General features: G+C 36.9%; 1 protein-coding gene across 2 annotated transcripts in view; it reads left to right on the forward strand.

The window, feature by feature from the left end:
- Positions 1 to 24,657, forward strand: part of PRKD1 (protein kinase D1) — a 344,632-nt gene that overhangs the window by 229,275 nt on the left and 90,700 nt on the right. For both annotated transcript variants that reach the window (XM_021099186.1, XM_021099185.1), the window contains exons 3-4: positions 22,062 to 22,193; positions 23,605 to 23,765. In XM_021099186.1, the coding sequence (XP_020954845.1) occupies positions 22,062 to 22,193; positions 23,605 to 23,765 (293 nt within the window). The remainder of the gene's footprint in view (positions 1 to 22,061; positions 22,194 to 23,604; positions 23,766 to 24,657) is intronic.

The raw sequence follows: 24,657 nt of genomic DNA on the forward strand, positions 1-24,657 counted from the left end.
AACTGAACAAGAAATTCAGCAAAGTATCAGGATACAAGGATAACATTCAGAAACTGGTTACATTTCTCTATACTAACAATGAAATATTAGAAAAGGAATACAAAAATACAATACCTTTTAAAATCACACCCCAAAAATTAAATACCTAAGAATAAACCTGACCAAGGAGGTAAAGGACTTATATGTCGAGAACTATAAAACATTAATCAAGGAAATTAAAGAGGATTCAAAGAAATGGAAAGGTAGTCCATGCTCCTGGATTGGAAAAATTAATGGCCATACTACACAAAGCAATCTACAGATTCAATGCAATCCCTATCGAGTTACCCATGACATTGTTCACAAATCTAGAACAAACAACCCAAAATTTTACATGGAACCACAAAAGACCCAGAATTGCCAAAGCAATCCTGAGGAACACAAGCCAAGCAGGAAGCATAACTCTCCCAGACTTCAGGCATTATTACAAAGCCACAGTCATCAACACAGTATGGTCCTGGTACCAAAACAGACAGACAGACCAGTGGAACAGAAGAGAGAACCCAGAAATAAACCCAGACACCTATGGTCAATTAATCTTCAACCAAGGGGGCAAGAGTAGAAAATGGGAAAAAGACAGTCTTTTCAGCAGGTGGCACTGGGAAAACCAGACAGCTGCATGTGAATCAATGAAACTGGAACACACCCTCACACCATGCACAGAAATAAACTAAAGTGGCTGAAAGAGTTTGACACCATCAAACTCTTAGAAGAGCACATAGGCAAAACATTCTCTGACATCTACCTTACAGATGTTTTCTCAGGTCAGTCTCCTAAAGCAACAGAAATCAAAGCAAAAATCAACCAATGGGATCTAATCCAACTGACAAGCTTTTGCATAGCAAAGGAAACCAAAAAGAAACCAAAAAGACAACTTACAGAAGGGGAGAAAATAGTTTCAAGTGATGCAACTGACAAGGGCTTAATCTCTAAAATACACAAACAACTTATACAACTCAACAGCAAAAAAGCCACCAGCCCAATGGAAAACTGGGCAAAAGACCTGAATAGACATTTCTTTGAAGAAGATATGCAGATGGCCAACAAGCACATGAAAAAATGCTCAACATCACTGATTGTTAGAGAAGTGCAAATCAAAACTGCTATGAGGTACCACCTCACACCTGTCAGAGTGGCCACCATTAACAAGTCCACAAATAACAAATGCTGGAGGGGGTGTGGAGAAAAGGGAACCCTCTTACACTGTAGGAATGAATGTAAATTGGTACAACTACTATGGGAAACAGTATGGAGGTGCCTCAGAAAACTAAATATAGAAACTACCATGTGATCCAGCAATCCCACCCTTGGGCATTTATCCCGATTAAACTTTCCTTGTAAAAGATACATGCACCCATATGTTCATTGCAGCACTATTCGCAATAGCCAAGACATGGAAACAACCTAAATGTCCACTGAGAGATGAATGGATTTAAAAGATGTGGTGTATATACACAATGGAATACTTCTCAGCCACAAAAAAGAACAAAATAATGCCACTTTAAGCAACCTTGATGGAACTAGAGACTCTCATACTAAGTGAGGTAAGTCAGAAAGAAAAAGACAAATACCGTATGATATCACTTATATCTGGACTCTAAAATATGGCACAAATGAACCTATCTACAGAACAGAAACATAGACATAGAGAAGAGACTTGTGTTTGCCAAGAGGGAGGGGGAGGGGGAGGGATGGACTGGGAATGTGGGGTTGATAGATGCAAACTATTGCCTTTGGAATGGATAAGCAATGAGATCCTGCTGTATAGCACTGGGAACTATATCTAGTCACTTGTGTTGGAGCATGATGGAGGATAATGTGAGAAAAAGAATGTATATATGTATGTGCGACTAGGTCACTTAGCTGTACAGTAGAAAATTGACAGAACACTGCAAACCAACCATAATGGACAAAAATTAAAATCATTTAAAAAAAAAACTCCAAAAATAAGCAAAACAATCAATGACAAATTGAGTCATACTTGCTTTCCAATTCTCTCTTCATAGCATATTGTAGGTTTTTCCATTCTTCTATATCCCACTGCTTCTTTCTTAGTCTAAGGCCCCCAGGATTCTTACTGCTCTCTAAAGTGTATCATTTTGATCTCCCTCTGAATTCTTCTAAACATACTTGACTAATCTTACCAAAATGCAGACATTTCACTACTTAATCTACATACCTGGGGAAGGAATCATAAGCCTGTTTCAAAAGGAGTAGTGATTTTCCTTTTTCTTCAGTTGGATGGAAGGTACAGTGGCTATTTGTTATTGCTCTTTTAACTACACATATGTTACATACATTTGCTCTTTTGTATATGTGGCACTTTAAACTGAAATCAAGTACAATCATTAAAAAAAAAAAAGTCAAACTATGTATTATTGTGTTCTAGGGCTTAAGCTTGAAATACCAAAGATGGCCATCAGCCAGTTAAACTATTCCTTGTCTTTCCCACTGCTTGACAGTAACTTCCCTTCCAGTCACGTTAATTCCTTCCACATCCTTCACTTCCCACATTTGTTTTCTCTTCTGAACCTTATTCCACTATTTCTATCTGAGAAATTCTATTCCTTCTTCATCCCCAGATTTATATTTTCCTTCATTTTTTTATAGCAAATCTTTCCGTACACTTTGCCTTCTTGCCTGGAACTCTTCCTGACCTTCAAATCTCCAAATCCATGTTTGGTTAGTAATGTGTTATATAGTCTTCCTTGACCTACTTTGTTCATTTTTAAGTATATTTATCATCTTTCCTCAGAATATAAAATCCTAGAGGCCTGACCATGAATCTTAAGCTACTTTGTTTTAAATATGCTAGAGTATGCTGTTTTTATTTGGTCTAATCATGTCGAGTGTCGAAACAATCCAGAGAATGTTAGAGTGAATGTAGAGTGAGCCAAAAAATGTTGAAGGCCAGATACAATCATTGCGTGTCAAGAACAATGGCCTTTGAAAATGACTTCAAAGCTCTACCAACTGTGATAATCCTGCAGGCAGAATCACCTTTTGGAACGTTTTGCTCAGAATCACTTGTGCTAATGTTATGTTTGTAGCACACTTTAGGAAGATGGGCTAAAATTGCCATATGGTACATGTTTAATCTATTCTCTGCTTATCATCAAATCAGTTTTCCATTTTAAATTTCCATTTTTAGGTTCCATTTTCATCAGCTTTTTTGATGAATGTGGCACATGGCTTGGTTTCTGAATTTTATACTTCTTTTCTATATCCAGGAAAATGATTGCCTTCTCTCCTTCTATGTGACCTTCTGATTAGTGGGCACCTTTTATTAATGGCAAAGCTTTAAACTTACCTAAAGCTGAAAGTTGATGTACAAATTGTCCTCTGTTTTTAATGTTTGCTTAAATATTTATTATCATTTCAAATAGTATCTTATGATGTAAGATGCTTATCACTTAAATATATGCTAATTGTATTGTGACTCAGTAATTCACAGTTTATTAATTTAAATCTGAGCTTTTATGTTAAAATTCATTATTTTCATCAGAGATACAATTAAAATCAGTTAATTACTGAAATACATTTTAATAGTAAGATTTATCCACTCAATATGATTTGGGTTGTGAGAATTTATTGGAATGTCCTCTTTTCTCTCTGGTAAACACACACACACACACACACACACTTTGATAGAAATTGAATTTTGCTCAGGATCTATCAACTATCCAAAATTTCCCTTTAAAAACACATTGTGTGGGCTCTTTTAAGTGATAGTTCTATCAAACACTTAAGCAGAAACTATTTTAGAACACGTAAAAGCTGTCCAACATATTATCTAAACCTAGCAAAATTTTAATACCGAAACCTGGAAAAGAAAATATATGAAAGCAAAGGAAATTACAATGGATTGAATGTTTATATCCCCCCAAGTTGACATATGAAGGGGGCCTCCAGTTAGGAGGTGGGGCCTTTTGGAGGTGAAGGGATTTAGTGCCCTTCATGAATTTAGTGCCCTAATTTTAAAGAGACTCCAGAGAGTGAGAGCTTCCTCGTCCCTTCTGTGTGAAATTAGAGAGAAAGTCATCTTTGAACCAGGAAATAGGTCTTCCCCAGACACCACCAGGTCTCCTGGAGCCTGGATCTTGGGCTTCCTAGGCTCTGAAACTGTTGTTTATAATAAGCTCTCCAGTCTGTAGTATTTTGTTATTGCAGCCCAAATGGACTAAGAAAGAAAACTGTAGACCATGTGCTTTAATGGAATTGTTAGTGTTTTTGAATATTTACTATTCACTAGGTGCTGTGATAAGCATTTTTCAGCAGTGTAGAGACAGTAATTTGCCAGGAATCACCAAATTATTAGTAGTATGAGTGTACACAAAACCCAGGAATATCTGAAATCAAAAATAGAATCCAGAGAAATCAAAAGAATTACATGAAATAGCCAAGTAAGTTTATTCAAGGAATGAAAAGGTGATTTGGCATTGTTAGTTAATTCTTATGATCTGTCATGAATTTTATTACTCTTTTAGAGTAATAAGGAATACCTACCTCACATCATCAGCATCATATGAGGTATAGTCCAATCAAGCTTAAAAAGAAAAGTGCTATCTTTACTGAAGTCAGCATTGTTCAGGAAGTTCTTAGCAAATGCAATAATACTTTTTATTTCCCAAAAGAAATGGAGTAGAAATATTGGAGAGAAACAAGCAAAGTGATACTTATGTACAGTTGATATGATGCCTTGAAAAAATCCATATGTAAGTCTGGACTCAAATTGGTCTAGATTCTCCAGAACTTCTCTATTATTAGTTTGCAGCTTAATTTGTCCACATTCAAAATCTTAATTTCTTCATCTATAAAATGAGGGTAATAATAGCACTCATTTTGTGAATTTAGGAGCCTCCAAAAAATAAAAATAAAATGTTATCAAGTTATTAATAAGTGTAGTACTTATAAAGCTTGAGAGTAAAAATGAAATTTAAGCTTAGTAAATATGTGTAGAAAAATCACTATCTGTTTTATGTGCCAGATGCAAGGTTCTCTTGCTTTGCTAAATTTCCTATCTAGAATAGTGCTGTTCAGTACAGCTTTCTGTGATCATGGAAATGTTCCATGCTTTCCATTATAGTAACCACTATATTGTAGCTATTGAGAACTTGAAATGTGGCTAGTATGTCTGAATTTTTAGTTTTATTGCATTTGAATACATTTAAATGGGAATAACGACATGTGACTGGTAACTACCATATTGGAAATTAAAGCTCTAGAGAATCTCATAAATTCACATGTTTTTATTTACTGTTGTTATGCTTTTAATTCCCAAATTAACACTCCAGGCAACACCTTACTCTAACCTTTGTTGTGTATCCATTTGCTAACTCCTCACCAACTCCAGCTTGTATATCTCAGTTTTTCTTATTTGTACCTTGCACTTTGCAGATCCAAAATAGAACTCAGGAATTGATCTCAATAAGGTTCAAAGAGAAGAAAATATTACAAAATCCACTTTGAGAGAAACTACTTGCCTCACGGTATCCACAGTCTCCTCCTTATTTAGTAGTGTGGACCTCTATTTTTTTGTACACATTTTTCGTGGGATTCCTCGTAGTTAGTGGCTTCCAGCAAGTGTGAGTAAAGGGAGATGAACTGTTCTGTTTCTCTGTCCTGCTGCCTAGGACTAATGGCCATTTTGGAGATGGAGGAAAAACTAACCGAGGAGATATCCAAGTGGTCAGCTGGAAGGAACATAAGTTTCTGCCTCTTTATGTGAGCGTATAACACACTTCTCTGTTGTTTATGCCACTATTAGTTGGGATTTCCTTGAAATAAACAAGAACCTAATCTCATCCGAGGACAAGTACAGAACCTACATTATGAAATTATTAAAGACATTAAAAAATTGAATAAATGGAAAGTTGTACAAAATAACAGTAATAATACTAATGTAATAACAGCAATTCATACTGTTTGATTAGACTTAACCTGGAGATACAGTATGTGCTAAATAAATTTTTGCATATCTCAGCAACAGTGACACTTGCTAATGAGTGAATGTTCCTTTGAAAAAGATAAAGATAATGCATTCATTCAATATATATCTACTAAGTATCTGAAATGCCAAGCAACATTCTGCATTAGGAATAAAAATGAAACAAAAAAAATATCTAAGACTAACAAAGAAAACAAAAACAGGAAATTAGTTCTTTTCATTGATGATTTGCCTATGTTGACTAGAGCATTAGCTAGAATAAACTTTCAATTTTGAAAGTGTTTTAAAAACTACTGTCTATGTAAGTGAAAAATTGTTATACTTTTCTACTCCTGCAGTATTTTCACATAACTTAAAAATAACTGAATTATAAAATGAATATGGACAGAATAAGCTGGACAGGACAAGTTCATTACCAAATGTCATAGAATGTTAATAGTAAATCTTAAGTGAGAATATAGAAACAAAAATTATCCAAAATATTAGCAATCATTTTTTATGACAAGGTTGTCATATGCCAAACACTGGTCTAAATTCTTATATACATATTTAATACTTCAGCAGTCCTGAGGGAATTGCTTTTATATCTATCACTCTCATTTTACAGACGTGGTAACAAAGACCTGCAGGGTTAAGGAATGTGGCCAGGCTCAGACCTATAGTAAGCAGTGAAGTTGGTTTTCATAACCCAAGCATTCTTGCTACAGCATTGGCATTCCTAACCCATTACATGGTATGAAACAACACAGTCCCTTCTGCCTCCATGTTCTCAGCACAAAGTAAACTCTGCTATCACATGGATTAATACTCAAAGGGGAGTATTCCTCTAGACCCGGAAAAGAACTACAGTCAGAATTTCAAGGATACATATATAATTTAAAAAGTACTTTGTTCCCTTCCCTCCCAATTCTGGAATATATAATGGGGAAAATGTCACTACTGTGTGAGAATCACTTACCTAAACAAATCATAATAGGAAATATCAAATTTAGATAAAAATTTACATCTATCTCCTTTAATTTTTTTCCTATGTTGATTATCCTTTATTATCCTGAAACTACTAGATTCAGAACTCTAGTAGTGATTCTATATGATGATAAAAATTATCCCCTTGTTGTTTTTAGTAATAATAGCATTCTGACTTTTTTTTTTTAATTTAAAAAGGGGGAAGGGGGAAGTTCCCTGGTGGCTTAGCGGGTTAAGGATTGGGTATTGTCACTGCTGTGGCTTGGGTCACTACCGTGGTGTGGGTTTGATCCCTGGCCTGGGAACTTCCACATGGTGTGGGTGTGGCCAATAAGTAAACATGAAAATACAGTATATATTAAATGAGTAAATGAACAAAGTTGAAATAATAATGCACTTACCATACACATGCAGAGCATTTTGATCAATACAAAATGAATATTGATTCTGCATTTCTGGAAAAGACTGTGGCCAGAAAGCTATACCATAGCAAACAGAAAGTGAGTCTATTATTGCAGATTTGGAAGGGTCTCAGTTTTTTCTGCTTTTTAGTGCCGCACCTATGGCATATAGAAGTTCCCAGGCTAAGGGTCGAACTGGAACTGTAGCCACCTGCCTACACTACAGCCACAGCAACTCAGGATCTGAGCTGCATCTGCATCCTACACTGTAGCTCACGGCAATGCCAGATCCTTAACCCACTGAGTGAGGCCAGGGATCAAACCCACATCCTCAAGGATACTAGTCAGGTTCATTATCCCTGAGCCACAATGGGAACTCCTGAAAGTTAATTGTTTTTTACAGCATTGGACAACATATGACTTTTAGAGTGAGATAAAGTCATTTCACTGCTGTTTCCACCTACCACTTTTAAGCTGCAAGATCCCTCTGTACCTCATCTTCCTCATCTCTGAAATGGGTATAATTATCAACTCAAAGAATAGTTTCATAATCATTTCATTGAGAAAATGTTTAAACTAATAGTAGCGTTCTTGGCACTGCATTGTGATAGTGCGCAAAATATGGTAAAACATGATAGACATTTTCTCAAATATGCATATATAGATTTTAAATAATCTTATTTTTTTGCAGTGTGTGTAAAAATTAACTCAAAATAAACTGTAGACCTCAGTATAAACTTAACTACAAAACTTTAACAGAAAACCTCAGAGGAAATGTTTATAAGCTTGGTTTAAGCTAAGATTTTCTTAGATACAATGCTAAAAATACAACTTGTTTTTAAAAATTGACAGACTTTATCAAAATTAAAATCTTCTGGCCTTTGAAAAACTTGCTTAAAAACTGAAGAGTTTCAGAAATTCCCATCGTGGCTCAGTGATTAACGAATCCGACTAGGAACCATGAGGTTGCGGGTTTGATCCCTGGCCTCGCTCAGTGGGTTAAGGATCCAGCATTGCCATGAGCTGTGGTATAGATCGCAGATGCGGCTCGGATCTTGCATGCTGTGGCTGTGGTTAGCTCTGATTAGACCCCTAGTCCGGGAACCTCCATATGCCGTGGGTACAGCCCTAGAAGAGGCAAAAAGACAAAAAATAAAGAAATAAATTTTTTAAAATATGAAGAGTTTCTTTTCTGTGGAAAGGTTTACTTGTGCTGTATATTAGATTCCAGATATAAGTGATATCATATGGTATTTGCCTTTTTCTTTCTGACTTACTTCACTTATGTGAGAGTCTCTACTTCCATCCATATTGCTTCAAATGGCATTATTTTGTTCTTTTTCGTGGCTGAGTAGTATTCCATTGTGTATATATACCACATCTTCTTAATCTATTCATAAAAGTTACAATCTGGGGAACAGCTGAAAAATACATGCTGATAAGGACTTGTATTAAGAATATATTAAACACTTTCAATAATATTAAGGATCAGTTAAACATGGGAAAGAGATTTGAAGACAAGTTGATCAAAGAAGCTCTTGTATAGTAAGTGAACACATGAAACCTAGGTCATTGCAGTACACTGGGGTTCAGTGGTCTTTAGTACACTAGTTTGGGATCATTGTCACCATTTATGATATTTTTTCATTCACAAAATCATTCATGGATTAAATATTTAACTTAACAAATGAATGCATTTGAGAATGTAACTCATATGCATGGCTATTTATGTTTGTTTTAGGATATTATATCATATCCCATCTTTGTCACTGAAATTACACACTATGGTCTTACCTAAGGGAATATTTTGTAAGATCAAGTCATCATTACCAAACCATTTTATAAAACTATTCTAAACCATTTAGAAAACTATTCCTTTCCACCTCTCTCCACTGGAGCCTGGGCCCTAGACCTTGGATCCTGTTGCTCTCAAATCCATCATGACCCTTGGCCCTAATGCCCAGGTGAGTAGATAAACTGAAAGGATTTAGCTAGGGAATAGATAAGCAAACTGGACTCTTGACCAAATAGAATTCGACTCAGTATACAACATGGATGAATTTCAGATGTGTTATGCTGATAGAAGCTACAATCAGAAGACTACATTTATATGACATTTTGGAAAGGGGACAGAAAATAAATCAGCGTTTGCCAGGAAATAGAGGTGGGGAAGAGATTGTTTCCAGTGAGGCACAGGGGAACTTGGGAAGGGTTGTAAGAAATTGTTCCATAATTCAGTTATGGTGTGGGTTACATAATTATGTTTGTCAAAAATATTGACAAAAAAGAGTAGATTTTACTTTCTGTAAATTATACCTCAATAAGCATTACTAAAAAGCATAAACACAGATTTTCAAATAATAAAGCTCTCTTATCCTGATAAGCCAGAGTAGACCAACTGATTCAGTTTGCCTGATTCTTCAAAAACAATAAGCGGGGTCCCTCACCAGTCAGTTCCTTTCTCTGGATGCCCCCCAGCAGCAGCCATAATAATTCCTGTACTTTGAGAGTGGGTTTCAAAGCTTTTAAGAGTTTTGTTGTTTATGAATCAAAAGTATCTTTTTTAAGAAAAGTACAGTTGGGACTTAAAGAACATGAAGCAAAGCATATAGGACCTAGCCCCGGTGTCTCTGTGTGCACATATATTTGACAACAGTGATGCTATTTGTTGCCAGAAACCCTGCTGCCAATTCGACTGTTTCAGTTATAATACTGTACATAGCCTTGGTCTACCAGCCTTTTGTCAGAAGTCTAAAGGGCAATTTGTATGCTGGTGTTCTTCATGTAAATGAGGTCATTATCCTTTTAAAGGTATAAAGTCCCCTGTATGTGATGGAGCTTTCTAAGAAACAGACTTGACCTTTCTTTCCCCTATTCCGGTGCCTGCAGAGCCTGCACTCATTAGCTAGAATTTGACTCCATGACATTTTTACTTAATTTTCTTTTTCCTCTATGTTGGACACATGGGGCAACCATTTATGTTCTTTCTTGACCTGAGATGCTCTCTAATCTCTTTCCAGCTGTGGCATTTGTCATTCAGTCACATCAGGATATGGTGACCCTTCTTTCCCCACTGCAATTCCCAACTGTTAATTGATTCATTTTAGAGAAGGAGCTAGACACAGTCCTATGGACTTAGCACCATTTAATTAGCATTAACTAGAATAGTGGAAAGAAAAGCAATTTCCTTTGGAGTGGAAATATCTTCTTTATGAGGTAGTAGAGGAAAAAAATAATAATAGTTTTTAAAGCTCTTCGTTTTTTTAAGCGCTATGATCGATGATAGACTTTACGTCAGTATTTCTTTCTATTGGTATTGATGGTGATGACAATAACTGTAAGTAATATTATAATAATAATAATTGGGATTCAAACCCAGATCTTTCTGATTACAAAGCCCATACTGTTCATCATTATGCTAAGAAATTCATGTGATAACTACCACCAGCATACCAAGGACTGTGCTAATCACCTTATGTCCTCACAGCCTAACAAGGTAAGTTTCATTAAGCCAGTGTGGTAGATAGAGAAGACACTGAGTTTCAGAGAGGTGAAGCAGCTCACCCAGCGTCGCCCACTTGCTATGACTGAAATCAGAGCCCAGGAATGCTCTGACAGTGTGTCCAAGCTTCATGTTGCTGCCTGCACCACCCTGCCTGTAGATTGTTAAGGCACTAGCAAAGACATCTCTGCAAGTATCAAGGACATTGCTAGACACTTTTTAAAATGCGTAAAATGTGTTCCCTTTTATGATTCTGATGAGCTTTGAACTTGAATAGAACTTAATAAATTGTAGAACCTTAGGACTGCAGGATAGTTATATGAGTTTTAAAGGCATTGCTTTATTTATTCAACCAGAGACATTAATTGATTGCTTAATATGTGCATGGAAACTCAGAGAAGGTTTCATCCCTATCTTTCAGCAATCTGCAGATATCAGGTGTGAATGGATAAAGGAATAAGGGATATCAGTGTAGCATGGTACATTCTATGATACAGGCGTGCACAGGAGCTTATGAGGACATAGAAGGTGGCAATTTGTGTAAGGTGGAAGTGTGCTTATCACTGAAGTCTTCCCAGAGCAGGTGGTACTGAGCTGAGCTGTGGAATGGGTTCTGTTTGGCTAACTGCAGGGAAGTTGTATGCAAAGCAGAAGGGGAGGTTTGTGTGAAAGGCAGAGAACATACATCAGTAAAGGCTGAATCAAAATGTTGAGGGGAATGTTTTGGAGACTTCTTAACAAGGAGGGGGGTGGATATAATAATCTGTTTTAATTGCCCTCTTCCTTTGGTTATGTAGGGTTTCATTCTCAATCTGTTTCATCCTAGAAGCATCTTCCTGGCAGGACACTTTGCTCCTTCTATAGCAGATGTTGTGCAGTGGCCATAGAGCTTGGTTGCCTGGGAGGGAAACAAAGGATTGATTGCTCAGATGTTAACTATAATTCTCTGGGTTCATGAACCGATTGTAAATTTTTTGAGCAGAGTTTTAGCCTTGCCATGAAAACTCCTACTGTCCTGCCGCTTGCTTCTGGTTAAAAAGAAAAAAATAAGGCAAAGAAGAAGGATCTATTTCTTCCTGAGCAGAAATGAATACATGCAAACTTCCCTAATTTTCATAATAGAACGTTGGCCTTGTCACCTGCATGCCTGGCATGTAACAAGCATAGGGACCTCTCGTTGAATGTTAGTGATTATATTCTAAATACTTGGAGGTATTCAACATAATTCTGTGAACTAGCATATATAATTATTATAAAAAAACTTGTGCTAAATTAAAGAGAATATTACATGACTCCTAGGGCAAGTCAGTCGGTAGTATCTGCACCATAATCATGCTAGTAAATCTTACCCTTTTGATTTCTTCTATCACTTTGAAGATTTATGAGCTTCTCTTACTTTCCAAAGTTGTTCTTCCTCCAGAGATTTGAAAAGCATTTCCCTCTGTTTCCTACTGGTTTTTCCATAGTTTGGTATTTCAACTTTTTACTTATCAGGTATTTCATCGATACATAAATATATATTTGTATCTTTGTATAACAGAGGAGATAAGCTTCTAAATTGTGTTCAAGGAGCTAATTGTTACCAATTATTAATCATTTGTTAAATGATGTTTACCTGCTGCATTGACTTATGCTATATCTTCTGTCATACTTTAAATTCAGAGTGGATTTCTCTGATACCAGTTCTATTCTATTGATCTCTCTTTTGTCTTACACAACCAGCATTTATTTTGAAATGTCATAGTTTTATAGAAAATTTTGATATTAGCTATGGCTAAATTTCTTCATTACTCTCCTTTTAAACTTTTCTGAGGAGTTCCCTGGTGGTCTAGTGGTTAGGATTAGACACTTTCCCCGCTGAGGACCATATTCAGTACCTGGTCTAGGAACTGAGATCCCATATCAAGCTTCTGCATGCTGTGGCTAGAAAAACAAAAACAAAAACAAAAAAATGGAAACAAAAGCTTGTCCATTCTTATCATAATATTTTCTATTTTTATTGCACAAGGCCTTTAGAATTATTTAATTAGGAGTTTTCATTGTGGCTCAGCAGGTTAAGAACCTGACATAGTGTCCATGAGGATGCAGGTCTGATTCCTGACCTCGCTCAGTGGGTTAAGGATCCAGTGTTGCCATAGCCACAGCCGTAGTCCAGATCTGTAGTTGCAGCTCTGATTCAACCCCTAGCCCAGGAACTTTCATATGCCACAGATGTGGCCCTAAAAAGAAAAGGAAAAAAGGAATCATTTCATTAAGCCCAACGAGATTTTGTTAGACTATTGTAGTAGATGTTTTCATAGATTAAAAGTGAGTTTTTGAACACACACACACACACACATATATATTTACCTCTGTCTATTGAAAATAACTCATTTAAAGCTTTTAAATAATCTTTGTTCATCCTTCCTAGACTTCATTTCCTTCTTGAGTTTTGGGTAATTGTTCTTACTATTTTTTTTTTTTCAGTTTGAATATAGATAGTCCACTTCCAGAAATGGTAGAAACAGGAAAACAACAAAGAATAGTTTATATAGTTTTTTTTTTCTTTTTGTCTGCTAGCCTTAAACTATTTTTTCCATACTTCAGGCCTATCTCTGCCTCATTTTTTCCACATATAACATGCAGCTAAAAGGCCATTTGTTCTGTTTCAACTTTTTAAAACTTGGCTTTCTCCTCCTGTTAGCCTTCCTAGGGTGGTTCTCTCTAGCCAGGCCCCTCTTTCCTGTCAAGCCTGAGTCTGCTGCTCCTTCTGAAGCTCCCTTCTCCTCCTGTGTTTGAGCTTATCAGAGGGTTCCCTAGGCAATTACATCAGTCCTCTAGGTACCACCTCCTTTTCTCCCTAGTTGAGGTAATTTTTTATTGGACTACCCCTCTGGTCTGTGAGACCTTTTTATTCCTCTTGGATCCATATTTTTTTAAGAGTCTCTGGCCATGGACTTACAAAATATTTTCCCAGAACTTTCTGAACTGCCTAATCAGCATATCTAAATAAATTTTATGTTTTTTTCTCTTGACTGCTATAATCTTTGCTATGATATATTCACAGCCCCCCATACTCCCATTATTGCACCTTGCTAATGTATTTCTGGTCACATATGAGTGAAAAATAGAAATTCTCATCTTTTTTTTCTTCAGTCATCTAAAAGATGCTGTTGCAATCGCCTTAACGAGGACTTGTTTAATGCTCTTGTTTCTGGAGAGCTAAGGGGTTTCCCAACTCTCGTTGTCCATGTGTGTAACAACAGTGTGAACTGTGTGATTAATTTGAATAGTGGATTCATGAAGAGAGTATGTGGTATAGCAGTGCCTTGGAGAAGCAGGGACCAATGCAGAAACAGAAAGAAATTACCAACCTCAGGGTGTAGGTGTATATGTATTAGGTGGTGAAGAGGGGCAGGAAAGCATACATTTGCAAACTTATAATTTTACAAGTGCAGTCACATACCTGGGGCTCAGTAGCATGCAAATGATTTATTGTAATTTCTGAGCTATCTGTGTCATCATGGTCAATTTGTTGGAGTCATTCTTTTTTTTTTTTTTGCCTTTTCTAGGGCTGTACCCGTGGCATATGGGGGTTCCCAGGCTAGGGGTCTAATTGGAGCTGTAGTCACTGGCCTATGCCAGAGCCACACCAATGTGGGGATCCGAGCCGCATCTGCGACCTCCACCACAGCTCATGGCAATGCCAGATCCTTAACCCACTGAGCAAGGCCAGGGATTGAACCCGCAACCTCATGGTTCGTAGTCAGATCTGTTAACCACTGAGGCACGATGGGAACCTTTGGAGTCATTCTTGATATCTGTTCTGACAATGTACCAGTGATGATGAAGTGACAAGAACCCACAAAATATACCACATCTTCTTAATCCATTCATTTGTCAATGGACATGTAGGTTGTTTGTTTTCATGTCTTGGCTATTGCGAATAGTGCTTCAGTGAACATATGGGTGCTTGTATCTTTTACAAGTTTAATCGGAATAAATGCCCAAGGGTGGGATTGCTGGATCACATGGTAGTTCTATATTTAGTTTTCTGAGGTACCTCCATACTGTTTCCCATAGTAGTTGTACCAATTTACATTCATTCCTACAGTGTAAGAGGGTTCCCTTTTCTCCACACCCCCTCCAGCATTTGTTATTTGTGGACTTGTTAATGGTGGCCACTCTGACAGGTGTGAGGTGGTACCTCATAGCAGTTTTGATTTGCACTTCTCTAACAATCAGTGATGTTGAGCATTTTTTCATGTGCTTGTTGGCCATCTGCATATCTTCTTCAAAGAAATGTCTATTCAGGTCTTTTGCCCAGTTTTCCATTGGGCTGGTGGCTTTTTTGCTGTTGAGTTGTGTATTTTGCTGTTGAGTTGTGTATGTGTATTTTAAAGATTAAGCCCTTGTCAGTTGCATCATTTGATGCATCATTTGAAACTATTTTCTCCCCTTCTGTAAGTTGTCTTTTTGGTTTCTTTTTGGTTTCCTTTGCTATGCAAAAGCTTGTCAGTTGGATTAGATCCCATTGGTTGATTTTTGCTTTGATTTCTGTTGCTTTAGGAGACTGACCTGAGAAAACATCTGTAAGGTAGATGTCAGAGAATGTTTTGCCTATGTGCTCTTCTAAGAGTTTGATGGTGTCTTGTCTTATATTTAAGTATTTCAGCCACTTTAGTTTATTTCTGTGCATGGTGTGAGGGTGTGTTCCAGTTTCATTGATTCACATGCAGCTGTCTGGTTTTCCCAGTGCCACTTGCTGAAAAGACTGTCTTTTTCCCATTTTCTACTCTTGCCCCCTTGGTTGAAGATTAATTGACCATAGGTGTCTGGGTTTATTTCTGGGTTCTCTCTTCTGTTCCACTGGTCTGTCTGTCTGTTTTAGTACCAGGACCACACTGTGTTGATGACTGTGGCTTTGTAATAATGCCTGAAGTCTGGGAGAGTTATGCTTCCTGCTTGGCTTGTGTTCCTCAGGATTGCTTTGGCAATTCTGGGTCTTTTGTGGTTCCATGTAAAATTTTGGGTTGTTTGTTCTAGATTTGTGAAGAATGTCATGGGTAACTCGATAGGGATTGCATTGAATCTGTAGATTGCTTTGTGTAGTATGGCCATTAATTTTTCCAATCCAGGAGCATGGACTATCTTTCCATTTCTTTGAATCCTCTTTAATTTCCTTGATTAATGTTTTGTAGTTCTCAGCATAAGTCTTTCACCTCCTTGATCAGATTTATTCCTAGGTATTTAATTTTGGGGGTGCAATATTAAGGCATATATATATATATATATATATATATATATACCCCAAAATAATGCCATTTGTAGCAACATGGATGGAACTAGAGACTCTCATACTAAGTGAAGTAAGTAAGAAAGAGACAAATACCATATGACATCACTTTTATCTGGAATCTAATATAAAGCACGAGTGACCTTTTCACAGAAAAGAAATGCATGGACTTGGAGAACAGACTTGTGGTTTCCAAGGGGCAGAGAGCGGGATGGACTTGGAATTTGGGGTTAATAGATGCAAGCTATTGCCTTTGGAGTGGATACGCAATGTGATCTTGCTGTATAGCTCAGGAAACTATATCTAGTCAGTTGTGATGGAACATGAGAAAAAGAAAATATGTGTGTGTGTGTGTGTGTGTGTGAGACTGGTTCACCTTGTTATACAGTAGAAAATTGACAGAACACTGCAAACCAACTATAATGGAAAAAAATAAAAATCATCACAATAGAAAAAAGAGAAAACCATAAAAAACCCCACAAAATTATAAAGAAATATGTAGGAGTTCCCATCATTGCTCAGTGGTTAAGGAACCCAGCTAGTGTCCATGAGGATGGGGGTTTGATCCCTGGCCTTGCTCAATGTGTTGATGATACGGCCTTGCTGTGGCTGTGGTGTAGGTCCTCAGCTACAGCTTCGATTTGACCCCTAGCCTGGGAACCTCCATATGCTGCAGGTGCAATTCTAAAAAGACCAAAGAAAAAAATAAAAAGAAAGATCTAGATAATCTTACAAATTACCTATAATTAAATAAAATGAGGCTTTCTAAAAATGTTTCCTCTTTTCATTATCTTATTCTCTGCTTTTCAAAATGCTCTTCATCCTTCTAGATTCTGTTCAGTTATCCCATCTTGATGAAGCTTGCAGTGATAGACCCAGGCAGCCATAGTTACCCTTTCTTTTGTGTTTTCATCCATTTGTATTGTGATTATTAATGGATCTTTTATCCCTGTTTTGTATTTGAACCCTCAGCAACAGACAATATCCCTTGTCACGTTTTTCTATTTGTGATATATATACCATATGTTAGAGGTATATGTATATTACTATATAATAGGTCCTAGATATATTTGTAAAACATAACATTAAACAACTGTATGCTTGAAGGTATTAGGCTTGCTTGACCTACATGAGCTGATCTACGAAAGACGTGAAAATATCGTAAATTTAAATACTTACTTTTAGATCTGTCACCACCAAATAAAAGTCCAGAGGAGTGTTTGAGGTTCAATATAAAAAAATATTTCTAATAATTTGAAATATTGCAATAAACTGATTTGTGAGTAGTTTCTATTCCACTAATGAAAGCTCTCAGGGAACAGAGGATTGTTTATATACATCTATTATGTGTGTGTGGATGAATGATAAGATGTTCAAGTGGATATGATTTCTTATGCAAAGAAACCTTAAAACTGATGAGTATGTGAATTTATGTGGGGACATGGTGTGCAGAAGCTATTTTCAATATCCCAGAGGTTACGAAAAAACAAACTTACCTACAACAAATCTTAATAGTTTTTTAAAGCTTCTTAGTGTTTTGTTTTGAGCCAGACTTATCAATTGAACGACACTGGTTATCATGTAAACACAAAGCTCCAATTGGCTGTTAGTCGTGGGTTACATCTGATATTCATAAAAACTTTAAAACCAGTTATTGTTTCGAGGGGTAGGGATTTCAAAAAATGAAGCCCATGCAGAAAGTATATTGAAAGATTTTTGATCACAAACTGAATTAATTTCACTCTGTACATTATTTCATGGATTCTTTTCTCCCCCCAGTATTTTCTGCATCTCTGAGATAAGGATGCAACTTACAATGGTGGTATATTTAACTGCAGTGTTTTAAATCTTTTCTAATGATGCATAAAATAAAGATGCCATTTATAATCAGCAAAATCTTAATATTCAGAGAATATGGTGATTTGATTTACAGTGGCTGGGAAAGTATGTATAGTTCAGGCATCAGGCCATCTGAATCAAGATCCTGTGTTACCTAGGACAGCTCCTTAATTTTTCTGAGACTGTTTTCTCATCTGGAAAATGGAGATAATAATACCTACTTCTTAGACTGCCTATAAAAAAATGAATGCGATGATACTTGAAATGTGTTAAGCTTTTCTTCTTATATTTGTTCCAACTTGTCAGTGCCAGAACAAGTTAAGGCTTGTCCCAAATTGCCAAAATTACCAGTTAAAAAAATTACTGAGAATCTTGGAAAATGTGACACTATTTTATTTTATTATGCAAATAGTTTTGACCTCCAGAGATTATTTATTTTGCTTTGGAAGCCTCATTTCTTCGTACTGCTAACCAAACAGTTTATTCCATTTTGTGTAACAATTTATAATGAACCTTAAAAGAACTACTGATTATCTTAGAGTTTTTGGCTCAATTACCTGTTTCAAATGCTCAATGACTAACGAAAGCATGTCATTTTCTCTTCTCCTGCACAGTGGAATATAACAATAGACTGTGAATAGAGCAAATCAAAGAGGCACAAATACCAGTATAAGGGGCTCATTGTGTTTAGTTTGTAGTCCTGTCATATGGTTTTAATTTAGGTCATCTGATTGATTAGGACATACTGACAGATAGCACATTGTCCTCTCTTAGAATCTCTAGACACTTTAATATTCCTATTCTTATCTGTCCATTTTGATTCCAAATCTTAAGTGAAAATGGAATTACAGCATTCACTTTGTTTTCCTGTGCTAAGTGATTATCTCTGAAGTGCAATTTTGTGATTAGGCAAGATGGCATGCATACACTCAGCTAATGCTGATTTCCCCCAGGGTGCAGAACAGGTAAATTCATAATGAATGGATGTTGTGCTTTGATTTCAAATGCATGTGAAACCTCACCACACTTGGTAGTTTTATTTTAAAAATGTATTTAATTATTCTAAAATTAACAGGAGAATATTAAAATTGAACTTTAGAAAATGGCATTTAAACATAAGTCAAGAGTGCTAACTGCTTATGAATGTTAATCCCCTTCAGAAAGTGAAAAAACAAATGTACCTGACATAGACTGGGTGAGGGAGATCCACTGAAAATCTTCTTTTTAATTATATTCTTTCTGATTAATTAAAAAAAGAAATCTGAATGCATCTAGGTATTACTATTGACACATTCTAACATTCCTTATTTTGAAAACTACTGTAATTATTCACCTAATTGCTATCATGGTATTGTCATAGTTGTTTGGTCCTGAGGGGTGACATTTGCTGGGGGTGGGGGGAGTGGGGGAGAGAGGGAGGGGAGAAGTTGGGAATTAATGGTTCACACACAATATTTTCTTTAAGTGTTTTCCTTGATGTTTTAAAACAAATTTGTCCATGAGGATTCAACATTTACAAATTGGACACATTTTGGCCAAATTACAAAAGTAGATAATTGGTACCCAAACCACACCTTTGTATTGATTTACTTAGAATACACATTGACTTATTATCATAAATCTTGAAGTGAGAAACATAACAAGACAATTTCCCAATCTTACTTCAGTTGAATCCTTTTTATAAGGAATATCTAATCAGAACTCTACATAGGCAGTGCTCTATCAGGTTAGTCAGCTATAGTTCTTTGCTTAGTTCCTTCTTCCCATACTTCAATCTCTCAGCCTACTGTCCAGTATACAATAAGAGCTCAATAACTCTTAGTCTTATTATTATTATCTTTCCATAGAGTAAAAACAGTACCTTTAGCAAATCGACAGTTGATTTTCAGTAATAAAGCACATTAATTTGGAATAAAGTACTTTTATTCCAGGTTCAAGGGAAAACCAACCCATTAAATTTTTTAATCTCCTTTCATGGTCCAGATATATGTTCTATGAACTATCAGTAGTGTTCTTTCTGGTTGAAATGATTCACTTTCCTGCATGTTCTGTTGTCACTTGCCCTGAGGGATGGGATACCCTCAAAGTTGTCCTCATAATTTTAGACACCTTTCCAGCAGAGATGGATTGCCTACAGTTTCAAGGTTCACTCTTTCCCACCTTGCGTATTTTTAACATGGTTAAGCACTTCATAAATGCATTCAACGGGCAATTAGCTTGCTCTATACCTGTTATCCAAGGCGCCATCAGGAAAACTACAGGTGTTTATTTCCCACACCATGGGGCTGTTGGATATAACTCTTTGGACAGAGTTAGAAAAGATAAGATGCAGAGCTCTCTCTGTGGCGTAATGGGATAGGTGATGTCTTAGGAGCGCTGGGACGTGGGTTTGATCCCCAGCCCAGCACAGTGGGTTAAAGATCCCAGCATTGTTGTGCCTGCAGCTTCGTTCAAGACTGAGGCTCAGATCTGGTCCCTGGCCTGGGAGCTCCATGTGCCACAGGGTGGACAGAAAAAAAAGATGCAACATTGGTATGATGAAAAGGACAGTAGTTTGGGGACAAAACACTTGTGGGTTGTAGTCTTAGTTCTAGTCAGTCACAGGACAAATTTTGTAGCTTCTTTGAACTTTAGAAGTCTTAGTTATTGCAGAATTGTTTCTTTGTTTTTATCTCTTTCCTGCTGGTCTGGTAGACTCTATAAAGATGTCTTACTTATCTTTATCTCTTTAGCCCTGGCATGATGCCATTGACAACCTTGAAAAGGTTTTAAGAAGTATTTGTTGAAAAAAATAAGGCAAGAAGACAAACAGGAGGAAGAGAAAGGAAGGCATAATAGAAGGATGTATTTAGGGTCTGAGTTTTTCCCAACATTCTCTTTGCATAAAATGTTATGAAATCTGAGTTCCATTGTGGTTCAGCAGGTTAACAACCCAACATAGCTACATAGATGCAGGTTCAATCTCTGGCCTTGCTCAGTAGGTTAAGGATCTGGCATTGCCACAGGCAGCAGCCTAGTTTGCAGATGCTGCTCTGATCTGATGTTGCCGTGGCTTGGCATAGGCTTCAGCAGTAGCTCTGATTCGACCCCTAGGCTGGGAACTTCCATATGCTGCACATGTGACCCTAAAAAGAAAAAAACAGTTAAACAAACAAAACCTTGTGAAGCACACATAATTCTGTTCTAGGATTAATGGAAGTTTAAACTTTAAGAGTTAAGAGAAGTCATGATTAGTGAAGTCACTCTTTTATGTATGGGAAACTGAGGCTCTGGATAATAAAGTGGTAATGGCCAAGCCTCATCCAGCTCTTCTCACTGGAAGGTCAGCCCTCTCTGGACTATTCTGGGCAGACTCAGCATCAGGCTCTGTGTACAAACAGGTCTAGAAAGATACAGCTATACCCATTAGAATCTGGGGAAGAAGAGTGGTCTTTCACGTTCAATTTTCTATACTTGCTATTTCTTGATTTAAGCAATGCCCAAAAAAGTGTAAAGTACATTTATAACATAATAAAAATATCATGTGGAAAAGTATAATTTTTAAAAATAATGAATTTCAATACTTTGTATAAATACCATATAGAATAAGTAACAAAAAAGTACCCTGCAGCATGAGTATGATTTGCTAACATATATTTCTCAGAGTAGACTGAGCTTCACCAGTTTGTGTATTAAATCCCTGTTTGGCATGTTGGTGAAGAGGCTGCTTGGTTATTTTTAGGTCAAGATTTAAACGCTTGGTTAAATTGCCTAGTTCAGACAACTCTGTCTCCCTAAGAAGAGGTAAAGTATTTTAAAGTTAACATCCCGTACATATAAATTGGGTTGAGTTCTCCTTTCATCCATGCTTTCTCCTAGTGGTTTGGCTATTTTTGAAATAGCCTGAGACTTTGGCAAGCAGGAAGATGAGAGAGGTTGCTGTGCTACCACCTGTGAAGCTGTGGTTGGGAAGAGTCAAGCAGTGTTGTATCTTGTCTTTCCTGACGTTGCCCAAAGTTATATCCATACTTGTATGTTAGTTACCTTGCATACTAATTACCTACACATCAGGGTCTTCATTCAGCTTACTTTTCAATGTTGCTATTTTCACAGCTTCTGCCACCTTTGAAGACTTCCAGATTCGTCCACACACTCTCTTTGTTCATTCGTACAGAGCCCCAGCTTTCTGTGATCACTGTGGAGAAATGCTGTGGGGGCTGGTGCGTCAAGGCCTTAAATGTGAAGGTAAGGTGTTTCCTTCCCCACATGCTGGAGTTATCTGCTTATGTTGTGCCCTCCACTGCTATGCCTTCTTTCCCTCAGCTGTCTTCCAGGGATCTGGGGAGTGCATGGATTCTGTTCTTTTCCTTTTTTACGTTTCCTGTCTTTAATGTATTAGCTCTGTTCTGGAAAACCAGATATTCCTGTCTTTTCCCCTATGCCGTTTGGATATGTTTCTCTCCTATATGGTATTGGTTATTTTGGCAAGAGACCAAACATAAAATTTGCATCATAAACCAAAACGTGGAATAATGGGTATTCAATAAATGTTTGTTGGCATGAGCTGAGATTCAAGAGGTTAATCAAACCATTCAAGGTTGCTCAGCTCTAGAGTAGAAGGCTGGCACTTGTACTGGCTTTCTACGTCAAGATCATGGTTTTCTTGTTTGATTTTTGTTTTTCAGTCATCCTCTACAGGTTGAACTCCTTGAACATAGTTTCTGGTACACTATGATATCATCTTAAAAACTTACCAACAATTCAAGTTTTTAGAACACTGATGTAATCTTAAAAACTGACCAAATCATACCCTGCTCTTTTTTGATTAAGGGGTGGGGCAGTGTCGGATAAAACTGTTTGAACTTTGACCCCCTCAAAAAATGCTTTTATGATGAAACCCATAAATAAAATAAGGATAATTTTTGAATTTCTGTCTGTAAAAATGTAAGTTAGGAGACAGTGAGGTAGAGAAAGCCTGCCTAAAGTGTGGTTTTGTGAAAATTTGTCTGGCCTGCTGCGTTACATATGGGGAAATTCCAAACAGCAAGACTTTGTAAGGTAACTATGAACAATAGAAATATTGAAAGAAAAATGATGCTTTCCTAATTTTCTACCATGTGGAAACCAGAATGTGAAGTATTTTACATATGTTCTTAATGATTGTACAAGGTAATTATTAACCCCATTTTCTAGACATGAAAACTAAGGTGAAGTAATTTATGCAAGGCCGAGTGGACAAACAAGTTGTGGAGCCATGATCTAAATCAATGTAGTTCAAAAGTTGTGATGCATTATGATTAATTTTCCCTCCATATCCACTCGCAGTAGAACTTGTGGCAGCTAAAAAAAGCTTAGGTCATCTCTGGAATATTGTTTCTAGACCCTCAAAGCCCAAGTCCATTATGTTAGAAACTATTTTAAAAAATGATAACCAGGATAGTTGCTGCATTCATCCAATAAAGTCAGATTTTAAAACCCAGCTTATTGACACATTGGGCAAAGAAATCAGAAAAAGCTCAAAAGAAAGCTTAAAATTTCAAACAGCCTCAAGAAAAATGGAAGTGTAGTACAATTTTTGAAAATTCATAATTTACAACTTCTAGAATAGCTTTTAATTCATGGTTGAACAAAAGTCATTTTTACTTTCTCTTTGCAGGATGCGGTCTGAATTACCACAAGAGATGTGCATTTAAAATTCCCAACAATTGCAGTGGCGTGAGACGGAGAAGGCTCTCGAATGTTTCCCTCACTGGGCTCAGCACTGTCCGCACGGCATCTGCCGAGCTCTCCACCAGTGCACCTGATGAGCCCCTTCTGGTATGTCCTTTTCTTTATCCATTTCGGTAGGACAGTATGATAATGGTGTCAATCCAAGACAGTGTCCTGGGAAGGAGGATAGAGCCAGGGTGCTAATGACTGTGTTTCTGTAGGGTTTGTGCTTTAAATTGGTCAATGCTTCAATAAATGTCCAACAGCTTTGCTTTTATCTGTGAGCTTATAAAATATGGAGATTTCATCATTATCTTGGAGCCATGGCAGCACTGTCACGTGTGATTGTTGTACAGCATAGTTTGTCAAAATTTGGAAACCAGAGATAAAAGATGCTCTTCTCTGAAGATTATTAGCATACTTTGTGGCATAGCTGACTTTTATTTTGGGAGGAAGTTTGAAATTTGCCCATATGAAAATATGAAAGTCTTTTTTTTCTTTTTTTAAGAGCCACATCTGCAGCATATGGAGATCCTGGCTAGGGGTCAAATTGGAGCCATGGCCGCTGGTCTGCACCACAGCCACAACCACCAGGTCTGAGCCGCATCTGCAACCTATACCACAGCTTGCAGCAACACTGGATCCTTAACCCAATGAGTGAGGCCAGAGATCAAACCTGAATCCTCATGGATACTAGTCAGGTTCTTAACCTGCTGAGCCATACTGGGAACTCTGAAAACATGAAAGTCTTTTAATTGCTTGGCATCAATGGCATACCTACCGCATATTGTCAGAGTGACGCTGATGGACAAATACCATGAGAAAAAAAAGCCCTTAAAACTTTAAATATTTTCATTAGCTCTAAAATATATATCTATGGATATGGCTGAAATATTTTTCTTGAAGTTAAATTTGGAAAATTGTGATACTTATGTGCCTTTTTAAAATGAGTGTTATTCTGAAATAAGCCAGTGGTGTGAGCTTAAATTTCCTATAATTA

Source organism: Sus scrofa, chromosome 7, assembly GCF_000003025.6.
Source record: "Sus scrofa isolate TJ Tabasco breed Duroc chromosome 7, Sscrofa11.1, whole genome shotgun sequence".
In the NCBI taxonomy this organism is placed as follows: Eukaryota; Metazoa; Chordata; class Mammalia; order Artiodactyla; family Suidae; genus Sus; species Sus scrofa.